Source organism: Athene noctua, chromosome 5, assembly GCF_965140245.1.
Source record: "Athene noctua chromosome 5, bAthNoc1.hap1.1, whole genome shotgun sequence".
NCBI classification, from domain to species: Eukaryota; Metazoa; Chordata; class Aves; order Strigiformes; family Strigidae; genus Athene; species Athene noctua.
The window spans coordinates 263,812-278,219 of NC_134041.1; the positions used below are offsets into that span (position 1 = coordinate 263,812).

At 37.2% G+C, this 14,408-nt stretch overlaps 1 protein-coding gene across 1 annotated transcript in view; it reads right to left on the minus strand.

Annotated features, from left to right (window-relative positions):
- MSH4 (mutS homolog 4) overlaps nt 1–14,408 on the minus strand; it is a 32,194-nt gene that overhangs the window by 3,501 nt on the left and 14,285 nt on the right. Inside the window, exons 8-17 of the mRNA XM_074905956.1 lie at nt 13,838–13,905; nt 10,417–10,491; nt 9,938–10,002; nt 9,219–9,388; nt 6,527–6,663; nt 5,999–6,102; nt 5,069–5,193; nt 3,055–3,255; nt 1,727–1,845; nt 1,049–1,177 (exon numbers count right to left, since the gene is read on the minus strand). Of these exons, the coding sequence (XP_074762057.1) occupies nt 1,049–1,177; nt 1,727–1,845; nt 3,055–3,255; nt 5,069–5,193; nt 5,999–6,102; nt 6,527–6,663; nt 9,219–9,388; nt 9,938–10,002; nt 10,417–10,491; nt 13,838–13,905 (1,193 nt within the window). The remainder of the gene's footprint in view (nt 1–1,048; nt 1,178–1,726; nt 1,846–3,054; nt 3,256–5,068; nt 5,194–5,998; nt 6,103–6,526; nt 6,664–9,218; nt 9,389–9,937; nt 10,003–10,416; nt 10,492–13,837; nt 13,906–14,408) is intronic.

The following is a 14,408-nucleotide window of genomic DNA, read 5'->3' on the forward strand; positions in this document are numbered from 1 at the left end:
ACTCTGAATAAACTCTGATGAGAAACTGATCACCTAAACACTTATCTCAAAAAGCTGACAACAACTTGAGGTTGATCACATAACTAACAACAGAGGTGAAACTTCCAATCCATCTAAACCCATCTTCCACTCTTCTAAACAAGCCTCTACCCTCTGTGAGCAATTCCTAAGTTGTGTGACACCACCACTGTACTTTGGGAAGGTAACAGCCAGGTAAAGACATTCACCTTCAGCATTCAGGCATACAGAGCTGTGCTAAGCAAAACTAAAGAGACCCGGTTATTCTCTTTCCAGACAGAAACACAAGCTTGCAAGCAAGTTGGAAAGAGACTGGCTGGGATAGTCTTAATTTTCTTCTTAGCAGCTTGTGAGGTGCTAGGTTCTGGATTTGTCACCAAATCAGTGCTGGTAACACAGGGGTGTTCCCTTACTGCTTGCACAGCGCCAAGGCCTGTGCTGCTCCTCGCCCTGCCCTGCCAGCGAGGGGGCTGGGGGGGCGCAGCCCGGACGGCCGACCCCAGGGACATCCCACACCACACCGCGCAGCAGTAAGAGCTGCGGAGAAGGAGAAAGAAGAGACGTTCAGAAGGACAGTGTTTGTCTTCCCAAGTAATCACTTTGCGTGACGGAGCCCTGCTTTCCTGGGAATGGCTGAACACTCGCCTGCTGATGGGAAGGAGTGAATGAATTCCTTCTTTTGCTTTGCTTGTGTGGGTAGCTTTGCTTTACCTATTAAACTGGCTTTATCTCAGCCCACACATTTTTACACTTTTACCCTTCTAATTCTCTCCCCCATCCCACTGTGGGGGAAACGAGTGAGCAGCTGGGTGGTATTCAGCTGCCCACTGGGGTTAAACCACAACCACCAGTGAACAGAAGCGCAGGTTAGGCAGCATTTTTTTCTCTATCATTGTGATTTTTACTATTCACTAGTTATGAAAAAATACCATATTTAGGCAAGAAATATCTACAAAACTGAAGTTAAATTATGTAAAATACTGTATGACAAACTAATTATGAGGTTTCTTTTTTTTCAAAATAGAATTACCTTTAAATTCAACAGATATTCACAAGCAGCGTAACAAATGCCAATACCTTCTTCAGCACTGGTACCTCTACCCAGTTCATCAATTATGATGAGTGATTTGTCATTAGCATTTTGTATGATGTATGTTATCTAGGAAAATATTTAATATGTGTTATCAGTCCTATAAATACATTTTTTAAAAACCCAAATAGGAATACTGTTACTAATAGGAATACCTTGTGTTATGAAACAATGCATAAATTAAAAATCTTTGTCACATCCACAAATTTTACCTTTTCACAGCTTTCAAACAACTGTCATCTCTAATCAGGCAAAAAAATCACACTACAGCACTCTTTCTCTTTCCCATTGAACATATATCCCTTTCTCTCAAAATCGTAAGAGTTTGGGAGAGGCAACTGACAGGGCTTAGGCTCCTACAAATAATCATTTAAGGTCTAGGAAGTAACAAAATGTTGATACTACTATTCAACAGAGCACTGGTTTTCACTTGTATTGGGATATCTTTTTATTTAAAATATGCCTGCCTTTCTGTGGTTTAGCATCAAGGTAACAGATGAAAACTGAATTTTTGACTGCTTTCTGAAGTACGCTCTTTCACTGGAAATATACTATGTAATTTCTATTAGCTTAGCAGTAAAAATAGGCCTTGGACCATGGATTAGCTATGTTAAATACCTCTTTCATTTCCTTCATGAATGTTGATGCATTTGTTTCTATATCATCATCCATACCTATTCTGGTAAAAATTTGCTCTGCAATTCGAAAAGAACAATACTCTGCTGGGACATAAGAACCTGCAAAACAAGTAAAGTATGAGTTTTCTCATATGGCTGTGACAAATGGCAATTTGCCTGACTATGTCAGCAGGGGGGAAAGAAAGAAAAAAATCACTTTTACACTTGGTCTTTATGCACTGTAGAGAATGCATCTTATTCTATAAAGTTTCACAAGATTACATTCTACCATTACTTTATAAGAAAAAATTATTATGTAGATACCATAATTAAAGAAGCTTACCAGTAAAACCTTAAGAAATCATATGCCTGAAGCTGTGTGTCAGTCTGAAGGGATGCAAAAGTGTAAATAAACACCAGGACTAATTTACATTTCTGTAGCCACTACATTACAAATCCCAAGGAATCTTAGTCTCCCCAAAACAAGATTATATTATATTGCCTTTATCCAAGTTTGAGGCGTATTAGTTTTATTGAATAGAACAGGAAAACTGCCAAAAGATGTTACAGTCTCCTTTATTCATATTAAACTCATGTTTTTGCAGGCAATTCCTGAAGAACTTGCAGTTGTTGGGGACTGGACCAACAAACACATGGTGGACAAATTTTATTCTCCACTGCTAAGCAGTTTCATTCTAGTAGAGTTAGGGTCAGCCTTCTGAGGACTTTTTCCTGTGCTACCAGACTTAATTTATCTTCAAGGTAAAAGTCATGAGGAATTCCTGAGTATAGGGATGAGTCTCAGTTAGACTTTACAAACATTTGTTTTACTTTTATAATTTTAGTGACAGAACCTTGAAGTATTTATTACTACTTTTATTTTAAGTAGTTGTTTATCTATTAATTCTACATGGCTGCAAGCATGTTTCTCTACATAACTGAGGTATGCTCAAGTTCATCTGTTCCTTTTGGATGACTAACACATACATAGCCCAGTGGGCATACTTCAAGGACACTCGCTACCAATCTAGCATAAGGTGCTCTAGAGAATTACAGCATACAGCTGTGCTTCTCCTAAAGACAGACTGGGGAGGCTTCCAGACACACAGACAGGGCGCCGTAAGTATCCAGTGGCAGACCCAAAACCTTGCAGTGCCCTCTGTCAGCAACACAAGAGAGCTGGTAGGAGCAAATAGACCAAAAATTGCCTGTTACTATTTAGACAAAATGTTATTCTAGAAGCCAAACCATTCAACCTCATCAACATTTTAAACTAGAAAACACTAAACGTGTTGTGGAAGATTACTAATATGGTACGCTCCTACTCACCAATCTGTGCCATAATTTGACAGAGAGCTATCTGTTTTAGATATGTTGACTTTCCACTCATATTTGGTCCTGTGATGATGACAAAATTGTTACCCTCTGTCAGATACGTGTTGTTAGACACAGGTTTTTCCACAGCTATCTTTTCAAGAATGGGATGCCATCCCTGCTTGATCGCTAAAGTATCCGTAAATTCTGGACGAACTAAATGAGAAGAAGGTTATAAAATATTGCAGAGTTAGTATGGAAACCTTTACATTATTAAACTAGTGTATTCTGAAGTTAAGTAATTCTTGCAGAGCAGAAATCAAACTCTGTGGTCCTGACTCCCTGATTTTTACTTTCATGTAGTGAGCCAGACTAATGTTCAGCATTTGGGAAGAATTACCAGCCACTTTCAGGCACAGATTCTGATTATATGCAAGTCTTCGTGATTTATTACTACAAAAAGAATCCCATAACTAACAATTTCCAAATTAACATTCTGTGCTTGTGTTCTGTAATAAGTAGGGTTATACTCCAGTAATAAAATACTAAGACCGAAACTTGAAAAGTAATTAAAACAGAAAACCTGCAAGCCAATTTCACAGTTAATATATTTTTATTAATTTATTTTTATACTGCTATGAGTATATAAAGTACAGGGGTCATGAACCCTGTTACTACTAAATATGTACCTTATTATATAAGCACGGGAAACAAGGAAGTAGGATTCCTTCTGTTTTTGTTACATTTCATTGTATTGATTATTTGGGTGTATACTATGCCTGGACAGATCCATTCAATACTGTGACTATCTGTATGTATTTCTGTCAGAATACAGTTACTTTCTGGACCTACTCCGTATGCCTCCTCTTTGTCTACCTCCATGGCAGTACCCCAGGCTAACAGAGAAGCATTGTTAAATGTGGTGGTCTGTTTAAATGGAGCAGCCTTCAAGCAACAAACGCCAAAACAGTTTTTCAGGTTTAAACATAGGGGAACTCTTAATTACCTGGTGTAGGTTTTAGTCATTTAATGATTTTGATGAGAGAATCAAGTGGCAACGAGGACTGAAAGCTACAAACAACAGTTCATTTCTTTTGGTGGACACACATGCATGCCTGGCTGTGCAAACTATAGGTGTAGATTTACGGGAGAAACTATGTGGCTTTGGTCTCTCTCTTACTGCTGAAGAAAACTTGTGCTCCGTTTCATTTGGTGGTTAAAGGTTGTGATGCCTCAAGCTCACCAGCTACTGTTCAGCTACATTTCAATTCACATGCTATGACTGGAACCATCAGTACGTGAAGATTCATAGGACATACTGCAAAGTGAACTGATCCTGCTCACAAACTGGAAATTACATTGCTGCATCCATAATGATGAGCTAATGTACCTCCTGAGATGGCTTCCAGATCTGATTTAGTATCTACACTGTACTGTACTGTAGATAAGTATCTCACATCAACATTAATTGAAGACAACGTGCTCATCTGTATATTGCAGAACTGGGCTAAGGAAGCCTGGGATGAACAATATGCAGGTAAGCACATGATTCTGGACTCCTTTGAACACTCTACTTCCAAAAACGTCTGAAAGTGCAACAGAAATTGAAGCAGATAAATAAACGTAGCCACACATTTTGTTTTACAGTATATAGTTAATGTTGATCTGCTTGTATTATTTTGTGCCCTTTCAGAACAGAAGTGTAAACTGAGAACGTTCACAGACTTCATGCTTTTAAAGAGAATATGCTTAAACGGGCTGTCTTGAAAAGACGGGCTGTCTTGAAAAGACGGGCTATGAAGGCTTACGGCAGCTGGATGTCAGAATGTAATTTCAATAAATGGAAGCAAAAAGAACATCAGCACAAAATGGGCAATGACAGAGCAGACACACCCACCTAAAGCCTACCAAGACCCAGAAAAATAAGTCACATGGGTTTCGCAATTGGAAAAGTAGAAAAAACAGCCTGGATATTCTCCAACAAGAGGGTCGTTACTTGGCCCATGACAGAATCAAGGAAGAAACTTACCATAATCAGAAAGAGTGCAGGCATGGGCAAACGAAAGCAGCATATCCAGCATTGACACGATGTCAGACAGCTTGTACAGGCAATGGACGTGTTCATAGATCTCGTTCAGTAGTTTACACACTACTCTGAAATAAGACACTGATTTAGTTGCTGCACAGTACATACTGTCATTTTGTACCACTTACAGAAATAAAGGAATAATGTTCATAATGCATACATTATGAGTTTAGTCCTAAAATGCAACCATCTCTACCAGATGCAAGCAAATGTATACATTTCTTTAAAGCAAATTAAGTTCTTATACCATCATCTCAGATCAAATTCTGCTATCAGATGCAAGACACAGAGCTCGAATACCAACAGCTCATAAGAAAGCTTCACATAGAGAATTAACTAAAAATATAGCTATGGAATCAAGTACATTTTATTAACATGTCAAATGTAACTAATTCCCTCAGGCCTTCATGTTAATAAAAACCCCACATGGTTTCTAGAAAGAACTTCCATAAAATTGAGATGCAACGTTACACTTAGTAAGTCTTCTGAAATAGAGAGCAGAGCAACATGACATGCAGCAAGGACAAAATACAGAAATAGACAGTTCTACTGTATAGGCAAGGAACTGATGGAAAGTAATGATCCTGCGTTACAAAACTAATGCATTGTGTCATTTTGTGTAGATAATTCACCCACAAAAATCTAATAAAGATGGTGGCCACCCTTATTAATAAATGCCTATGTATTTGTAATCACATTTAATCCAATACACATTTTGTCTCCAGAAGTACACTTGATCAGTGTCACTCGGGATTATTTCTGCAAGTAGCCATAACTTAACAGAAAGATAGCTTTAAGAAGACATGTAATGAGCTGTTACTTGGACAAAATAAATGTAGTTAAGAAATATTAAATACTTTTAAACAGTCTTACAAGTAGGTCATGTGATATATTTCTCTCAGAGACTCCTGACATCTCTCATTCATTTTTATTAAGTCTGCTGAAGTGAAGCTATATGTGTTTTTCATTTTAGTGATCTACAGGGAATTCAAACCAACAGTAAGAACTTGTTGTATTATCAGAAACAAAAATAGTTTCTTAAAAAGCTAACTGGAAACAATACAGTTCAAACAAAAAAACCCGCCTCATTTCATTCCTCCCATATAATTTTTTCTGAAAAATCCACATAAGAGAACGTAGTTACCAGCAAGATATACAACTTCGTATTTACACACAACGTAATTGTGTGTAATTGCACATTTCTGACTATGTTAAGTGTAAGTAGAAATAAGGCAGTTCTAAAAACACACCAATTATACCTTCATTTACTGCTAGGTATCGTCACTGAAATTATTTTAATTGTTGCTTAAATTACTGTATAATGTGTACTTTTAATGTATTACACATTTTATAGACATTAAGTATACAAACATATTATGAAAAAACATCTAGTACAGATACCTTTGTAAATTCTGAAGGAAGTTGGCCATTGGGTAATGTTGCACAATCAGCATTCATCTGGATAAAAAATCCACGGGCAGAGCTGAAACTTGTTTTCATTGGTAGGTTGTACTTTTCTGCGAGCTGTGTTATCATACCTACGTACCACAAATAAAGATTTGATCCAAATTACATATATTCAAGTGGATACACATACATACTCTTTCGTGCTGGTACAACAATGCCTACTGTTAATTGATTTATAGGCACTGAATGTGTCATCTAAGAGGAAACATGACAAGGCCTTAGAGGTGAGTGTCCACGGAGTTATTTAAATAACGTATTAATGTAACAAATCTGGCTGCATGAAGCTATTGGGAAAAAATTCCAGTGGGGAATCAGACAAATTCATGTGTTCTTTAAAGACAGTTCATGGATTTGACCAACTCCCAGGTGGGCCTAACTATGGAAAGTTTGCTCAAGCACTTAGTGTCAGTAGACAGAACATGAACTGTAGACTAGGGACTCAGTTTTTAACCAGTTCATGATTCTAAGCCATCTTCTTTCCCCAGACTGAGGGTAACACTCTACATTTCTAATCTGCCCCTTCTTAAGTCCATTTTGTTCCTAGCTGAGAAGATACCATATGTGGGTAACTGTTAGATGACAGAAGAATAGGTACTGTTAAATCATGGACATCATTCTCAATACTGCAAAGAGGGTAACAGAGTAGCACTCCTGTGATAAGAATGGAGTTACTCACTGGTGTCTCCCTGCTGCTCATTGCTCTAAACTTGCCCACCCTCATGTTCCAACCACTCACAATGTAGAGTAGCAACTTGGGACATTCTGGATATAGAATCACAGAATAGTTTGGGCTGGAAGGGACCTTTAAAGATCATCTACTCCAATCCCCCCTTCCACAGGCAGGAACATCTTTTACTAGATCAGGATGCTCTAAGCCATGTCCTACCTGACCTTGAATACTTGCAATGATCCACAACTTCTTTGGGAAACCTGTTCCAGCATCTCATCACCCTCATCATAAAACATTTCATCCTTACGTCCAACCTAAATCTACCCTCTTTCAGTTTAAAACCATTGCCCCTTATCCTGTCAATATGGGCCTTGGTTTAAAAAAAAAAAAACCCAAAACCAAAAAAGTCTTTCTCCCTCATTATGAGTCCTCTTTACACACTGAAAGGCTCCCCAGAGCCTTCTCTTCTCTAGGCTGAACAACATCAACTCTCTCAGCCTGTCCTTAGAGCAGAGGTGCTCCAGCCCTCTGACCAGTTTTGTGGCTTCTCCTGGACCCACCCTAACAGGTCCATGTCTTTCTTGTGCTGGGGAATCCAGAGCTAGAAGCAGTGCTCCAGGTGGGGTCTCAGCAGAGCAGAACAGAAGGGGAGAATCCTCTCCTTCGACCTGCTGGCCACGCTGCTTCTCACATAGGCCAGGACACGATTTGCTTTCTGGGCTATGAGTACACATTGCCAGTTCACGTTCAAGTTTTTTGCTCACCAGTATCCCCAAGACCTTCTCTTCAATCCATTCATCCCCCAGCCTATATTGATACTGGGGATTGCCCTGACCTAGGTGCAGGGCCTTGCACTTGGCCTTGCTGGACTTCAAGAGGTTCACACAGGCCCACTCCTCAAGCCTGTCATGGCATCCCCTCCCCCTAGTGAATCAACTCCAGCACTCAGCTTGGTGTTGTCTGCAAACTTGCTGAGGGTGCACTCAATTCCACTGTCTATGTGGAAGACATTAAACACTATTGGTCCCAGTATAGACCCTTGAGGGACACCACTCATTACTGGTTTCCCCTTGGACACTGAACCATTTGCTGTAGCTCTTTGCATCCAGCCAATTCCTCATCCATCTCATATCCATCTCTCATTCCTTACTCCATGCATCAAACCCGTCTCTCTCCAGTTAAGCAACAAGGATGCTGTGGAGGACCGTACCAAATTTTGGAAGGTTTAGGAAATAAAACCCAGCATCTGTACTTTTCACTGCGTACTATGTAGAATGGAAGACAAGAAAGAAACAGGAAGTTCACAACATATGACAGATGCTGCAGTTTCTGACACTCTTTTAAGTTTCCAATTATATAGTAAACTAAGAAGATGGTCCTTTAGCTACAAATCAATATTTTATACTTAAAAAAAAGGAGATCCATTCCAGAAGGTAAGTATTTTTCTTCTATTTTGACTTAATGACAAACAGGAAGGTTACTAAAACACAGTAACAGACATTATGCTAAAATTATTTTTGTTTGTATTTTCCAACTGTTAATAGCCTGGCTAAAAAGTAGTCCACAGATAGATCAAGTCTGCTTAAAATATAAAGAACAGGTACTTTAATTCAAGAAGCTAAACCAAAGATTTACACGTTTTATACAGAATGTTTTAGCTGGAATATTTCTGTTATGTTACTTTAACTTTTTTTACTTTTAGAGGATAAGGATAAGCAACAGAGTTTTAAATATAGGAATCACAATATAGTTGTTCAACTTGATTAAAATAAAACAGATTTTATCAACAAAATGAGAAACTCAAAAGTACTTCTGTTACTTATCAATGACAATCAGTTTATACTAAATACTTTTTACATATGAGAAGTTTATAATAAATATGCCTATATGGCTTCTATATGCCAGGTGCAATGTACTTTGAACTCCAAATAAATAAAAATATTGATTTAGAAATACCTGCTATGTCATCAACAATTTCTGTGTATGTCCTACGAGCTATGTCAAGGAATTCATTGATGTTAGGCTTAACAGCATAGCATTTCTGGGTCCTCATACTCAGACATCCTTTTGTGTATCTTGTATCATCATTAATTACAGTTGTAATCTTTTCAAGTATCGTTCCAAATCTGCAATATTAGTTGTATCATTAATTTGCTACATTATACTTTATGATTTTTATTTGCAATATCATCCCAAAATTACAAATAAGAGTATTACAAATAACTGAAGCAAATTATCTATTGTTAAAACCAAACACTAAATTTCATGGGTATTTTTGCCTCAAAATGAAGATGACTACACCCAAGTCTGACCAAAGATATCATTCAAATCTGTGGGAGATACAAATTATTTCTCAAATATGCAGACAACAGTTGATTTTTGCATTATTATGAAGACTCTAGGAAACCACTACTTTTGTCTTTTCAGAATTATTTCTAATGGAGTGCAGTTCATCAGCAATTGCAGCATCACAGATAACTTTCTGGTTTGCTTTTCTCCCTGTATTTGTTAGTTGAAAATTAGAATTTTTGACAATTAAAATCAGCTTTTACACAAAAGAATTGAGCTATACCTATAACTACAAATAAGTAAAGACACAACATATTTAATCTTACAGACATTCTGAAGAAAGATGAGAGTTTCTAACATACTAGCTAAAGTATTATGATAAATACCTTGTATCTTCAAGAGAATTGTAATAAGCCTTTAGCAGTGGTGTGTTACAGCTACTTAAAGCAGCCTGTTGAAAAAAATGGACATGAGCAGTTACTGCTTTTAGTAGCTCTTTTAAAGGACTGAAAGTTCTTAGATTCATTGAGGCCTATTAGTGGTTGCATAAGCATCTTACAGAATACAAGCAGGTGTTGCAGTTAAATGTTTGTTATAAAATCAATTATTCAGGTAATGGTAGGAATTCAGTTCTTAAGAGTATTAGACTCAAACATGTATTTTCAATTGACTTAAGAATTAGCAGACTATGTTGGCAGTGCTGTGTTCTGCAAGACATAAAATTTTTTTTTGGACTTGATGATCCTTATCAGCCCCTTCCAACTTGAGATATTCTAGTCTACAGTCTATGAAATTTAAAAAACTGCACTATAAAAAGACAAAACGGTCTGTACTTTATTAAAAAAAAATGACAGAGACAGCTTACTTTTAGAGGTTCCACAAGTTCTAGAGTATGCTTCAGGTAGATTAAATTAGTTATTTTTGATTCAGCAGTTTTAACCTGTTGGAAAATTTAACCAATATTGGAGTGTTTATATGTCTGCCTGTTTAAAAAAGTACTTAAGAACTAGCAGAACTCATACTGTTATTCGTAACTGGTTTATTGCTAAAATACTTTACAAGCTCACTTTAACAACTCGACATGTAACTGCATATAAAAATGTTTATCTAAATTTCATGTTGCCTACTGTGACAGTTTTCCCACCAGTAGCTCATATTTTCACAGGTCTGCCCTGATAACGGTTGACTCTGAGAACACTCTCCAAACCCGAACCATGAAAACTTCTTTAGATCTTCTACATACACATAGCTCTATACAAGCTCTACATAGCTTGTAGGATCTTTGTACATGCTGCATTTTAGGGTCAAAAGGAAAAAATTAATGAATACAACCATAGTCAGTAACTCTTCTATATAATGTTACTTCTTTATTATTCATTAATGATGACAATGAAAGCCTATCCTTTATTGCATTTGCAATTAATTTGTTGGCAGTCACTCTGATATGTAAAGCATGACGATTCAGAGAAGCAGTTGACTTTGGTTTTGTGCTAGAGACATAAGTCCTACAGATTTAAGTGCTATGGTCAGTGGATCAGCCCTAGTTTAACTTTTGTATTTCCTGGAAATGAATTTAAACCAAAAATACTGGTACCTCCTCTCTGTGAGAGAAGGAATCAATCTGTCACACATCTGGAACTTCATCAGGCAAGAATCTACTGAATTTTGTTCTTCAGATGGGTGACCAAGTAATCCAGAGCAGGCGGTCCTCGTTTCCACCGTAAGTTGGATGTTCATCCAACTTCTGAGGATCTTCCATGACTGAGACAAGAGGGTCTTTAAGGAAATCTGTGGAGGGTTTTTTAGTCCAGATACCTTTAATTTGCTTATATATACAGATTTCATGCTCGATTTTACTGATGACGTGATTTTTCAAGTAACGCATCTCAGTAAGATGGTCAGTTGACAGTCCTCCTTAGAATGAGAGAGTACTTACGTTGAACATACCACCCACACTTCTAGTGATTGAAACTGTAGACTTCCAGATGAGCGCCTCATCTGTTAACTGGTGGAACATTTTGCAGTGAAAATATTTATGGATAGTGGGAGGGGAACATACTGAATAGGTTAATCTAGCATTTGATAAAAGCAACTGAGTTAGCACTCGAATGAACACGTCTGTTGCATGCATAGTAAGCTCTGCTATACTAGAGCCAGTCAAAATTGAAAACACTGCAATTAAAAGTCTGGTGTACATGGTCCTGGGTAAAGGCATCCAGCCTGACAGTTTTAGTCACACAGCTGATGCTTCATTCACATTACAGATCTCTACAAGGAAAGCTGTGGGCAATAAGCATTCAGCTTTTTGGATATGGCGTTAAAGAGATTTATCTGCATTTACTACAGTCCTGGACTCTGTACCTGATTTCTTTAACTGGCATCAGAAAAGGAATTTATCTAAGCAGGTTAGTCAGCAGACAAGCATAGAGAGTCCTCAAAAGCACTAGTGGAAATATCCTACTCAAGTACAGTAGGCAAATGTAACTGATAATGGAATGGTTACAATATGCTTAGTAGAAAAAAGTTGAGGTTCAGTTATCTCAAGCTCATTGTGGTTAACTGTTGTGCCCCATCTCAGCCAAGATGCAGTAGTAAGTTACATGTATTTATCTGTTTTAATATTTGTTACATGTGTTAATGTACAGATTGAAATACGAGGCAAGGTCTGATTAAAAAAAGAATAAAATCTTTCTTTGAAACATGTTAATAGTCACTAGGAGAGAGAAAGCTTTTATACCACTTCTGCAATTTTTATTTACAGACTGCTTAAGAGCAGAGCTGACCTCCAGTCTAACAAAGACACCCTGGCACACTGAAGGAAGAGAAACCTTAGTTTAATTAACCACAACTATCTCCTGATTAAAAACGTTACAGTGTGATTTTCAAGGCAAAAGATTAAATCTATCTCGAGCTCCTAAAAGACTTCAAAGGGCAAATCCGCTACAAATGCTGAGGAGGAAAGGGGTTCTAAGGAACTTGAATCTGAAAGTACATTCAGTAATTCTCCCAAAGGTGAACTGTGATGGAAGCTTTCTCTGTTCATCGAGTTCCTGAAGGCACTCTAATGGATGCAACACGAGGCATAAGGCCCTCGCACAGACTGAAACCACGGCTGCCAATGTCCAGAGGGTAAGGGATAAAATACCTTCCTGCAGAAGCCTTAATATAAGCAGATAAAAGTACTACTTGTCTTTCAACTAAACAATGTTCTTGTAAGCATTTACAGCTTTATTGTCTACTTATGCTTTTATGCATAAATGCTTTTATCTGCATTTCCTTTTGGTCCACCTTGCAAGACATGTGACTTAAGGTAACAGATGAGAGCAGGGAACTCTCTTAAATCTGCAAGACAGGACCCTGAGAACATTTAATAGTAATCAATTCTCCAATACATTACTTATTCAAAGGTTAAGAGAGAAGCATGGCTCAAATTGAGAACTGGACACAGAAGGGACTTCCAGACACCATTCACAGCCCAGGTATCCCTCTGTGGGCTCGAGACAAAAGGTTCTCTGCTTATGGGAACAGTCAGTTCCAGGGAAACTTCTACCTCATTTGGTACTGCTTATGCTGTCAAGTGAGTATATTGTTTTCTATAAGATGGTGGTTGTTCACAGGAAATAACTCCCGCATGAGAGTGTTGCCCTTAGCTCATACAATGTCTGTGTTTTAACAGGTAAGTCCCATTTTCGGCTTTGCACATTTACACGATTGACTTAGTAACTGAATACAGATTTAAGCTGATCTGTATTATAAGCACAGCTAGAAAAGTCAGAGTGCTTCTTAAGAACCTTTTTCAAAATAATTTTTCAGGCAATAAAGACTGATTTTTATTGATTTGTATTACATGAAAACTAAGAAATTATTTCATTTCCAGTAGGAAAGACGCTCCAAAAATAAGAGAGTAAGTTTCTGTTATACACTTCTTCCTTTTATGCTGATGTGAAGAAAATCCCTCTCTCATCCTAGTACTGTCAAATAGGATGTACACTTATGAAGAATGAAGGTGGGGAGTGATGAAAAAGTAAACATTTTTGGAAGTCAATTTGCATAAATTAAGATGAATGTGATACTGAAGCAAACCCAAATTTTTCTAATGTTCTCCTATGAGAATCTTCTACTGCTGTAAAATAAGATACACTCTCAAATCTACAATAACATTATTCCATGTATTTTTAAGGTGCAGTCTTTTTCTTATCACATTATGTGTATTCATAGAGATCACATTTATATATTACATGCTATAGCCAGAAAACTGATCAACTAAGGTGTATTTCAGAACATACCGTATCCTGCTTTGGAATTTGTACCAAAACTGAAAGTAGTTGCTCTGTATCCAGGAATTTTGAGATAACTATAAAACAAAAGCAAACAGATCAGAAACTGAAGTGAAATTGTAACAAAATCTATTTTTTTAAAATGCACACAATTACTTAGTGATACTTATGCTAATCTTTTTCTCTCGTTCTATCTTCACAAATTATTTGCCAGGTGAAAAAAACAGGCTAAAAATAGCTGCTAAATTATTTCATCATAACTATACTTACTATACCTAAGCATGTAGTGATTACTGTACAGCTGGACACATATCAATTCAGCAATATTCTTTTTGTTAGATTGAATCCTATTTCTCTTGTCATAAAGATTAAGATCCAACTTCAGGTGGACTAATTCATACCCTGATATTGTATTTTTTCTACATTTGTCTGGACTACTATGCTTTATGAAGCAATGGGGAAGAAAATTAGGCATACACAACAAGTAGCACATCAATGATGCCTCTGTTTTTCATGTATACATTATGTGTTCTTAAATACTTCAAATGTAGTGCATATTTAGCTGTAGAGGTAAAGAGAA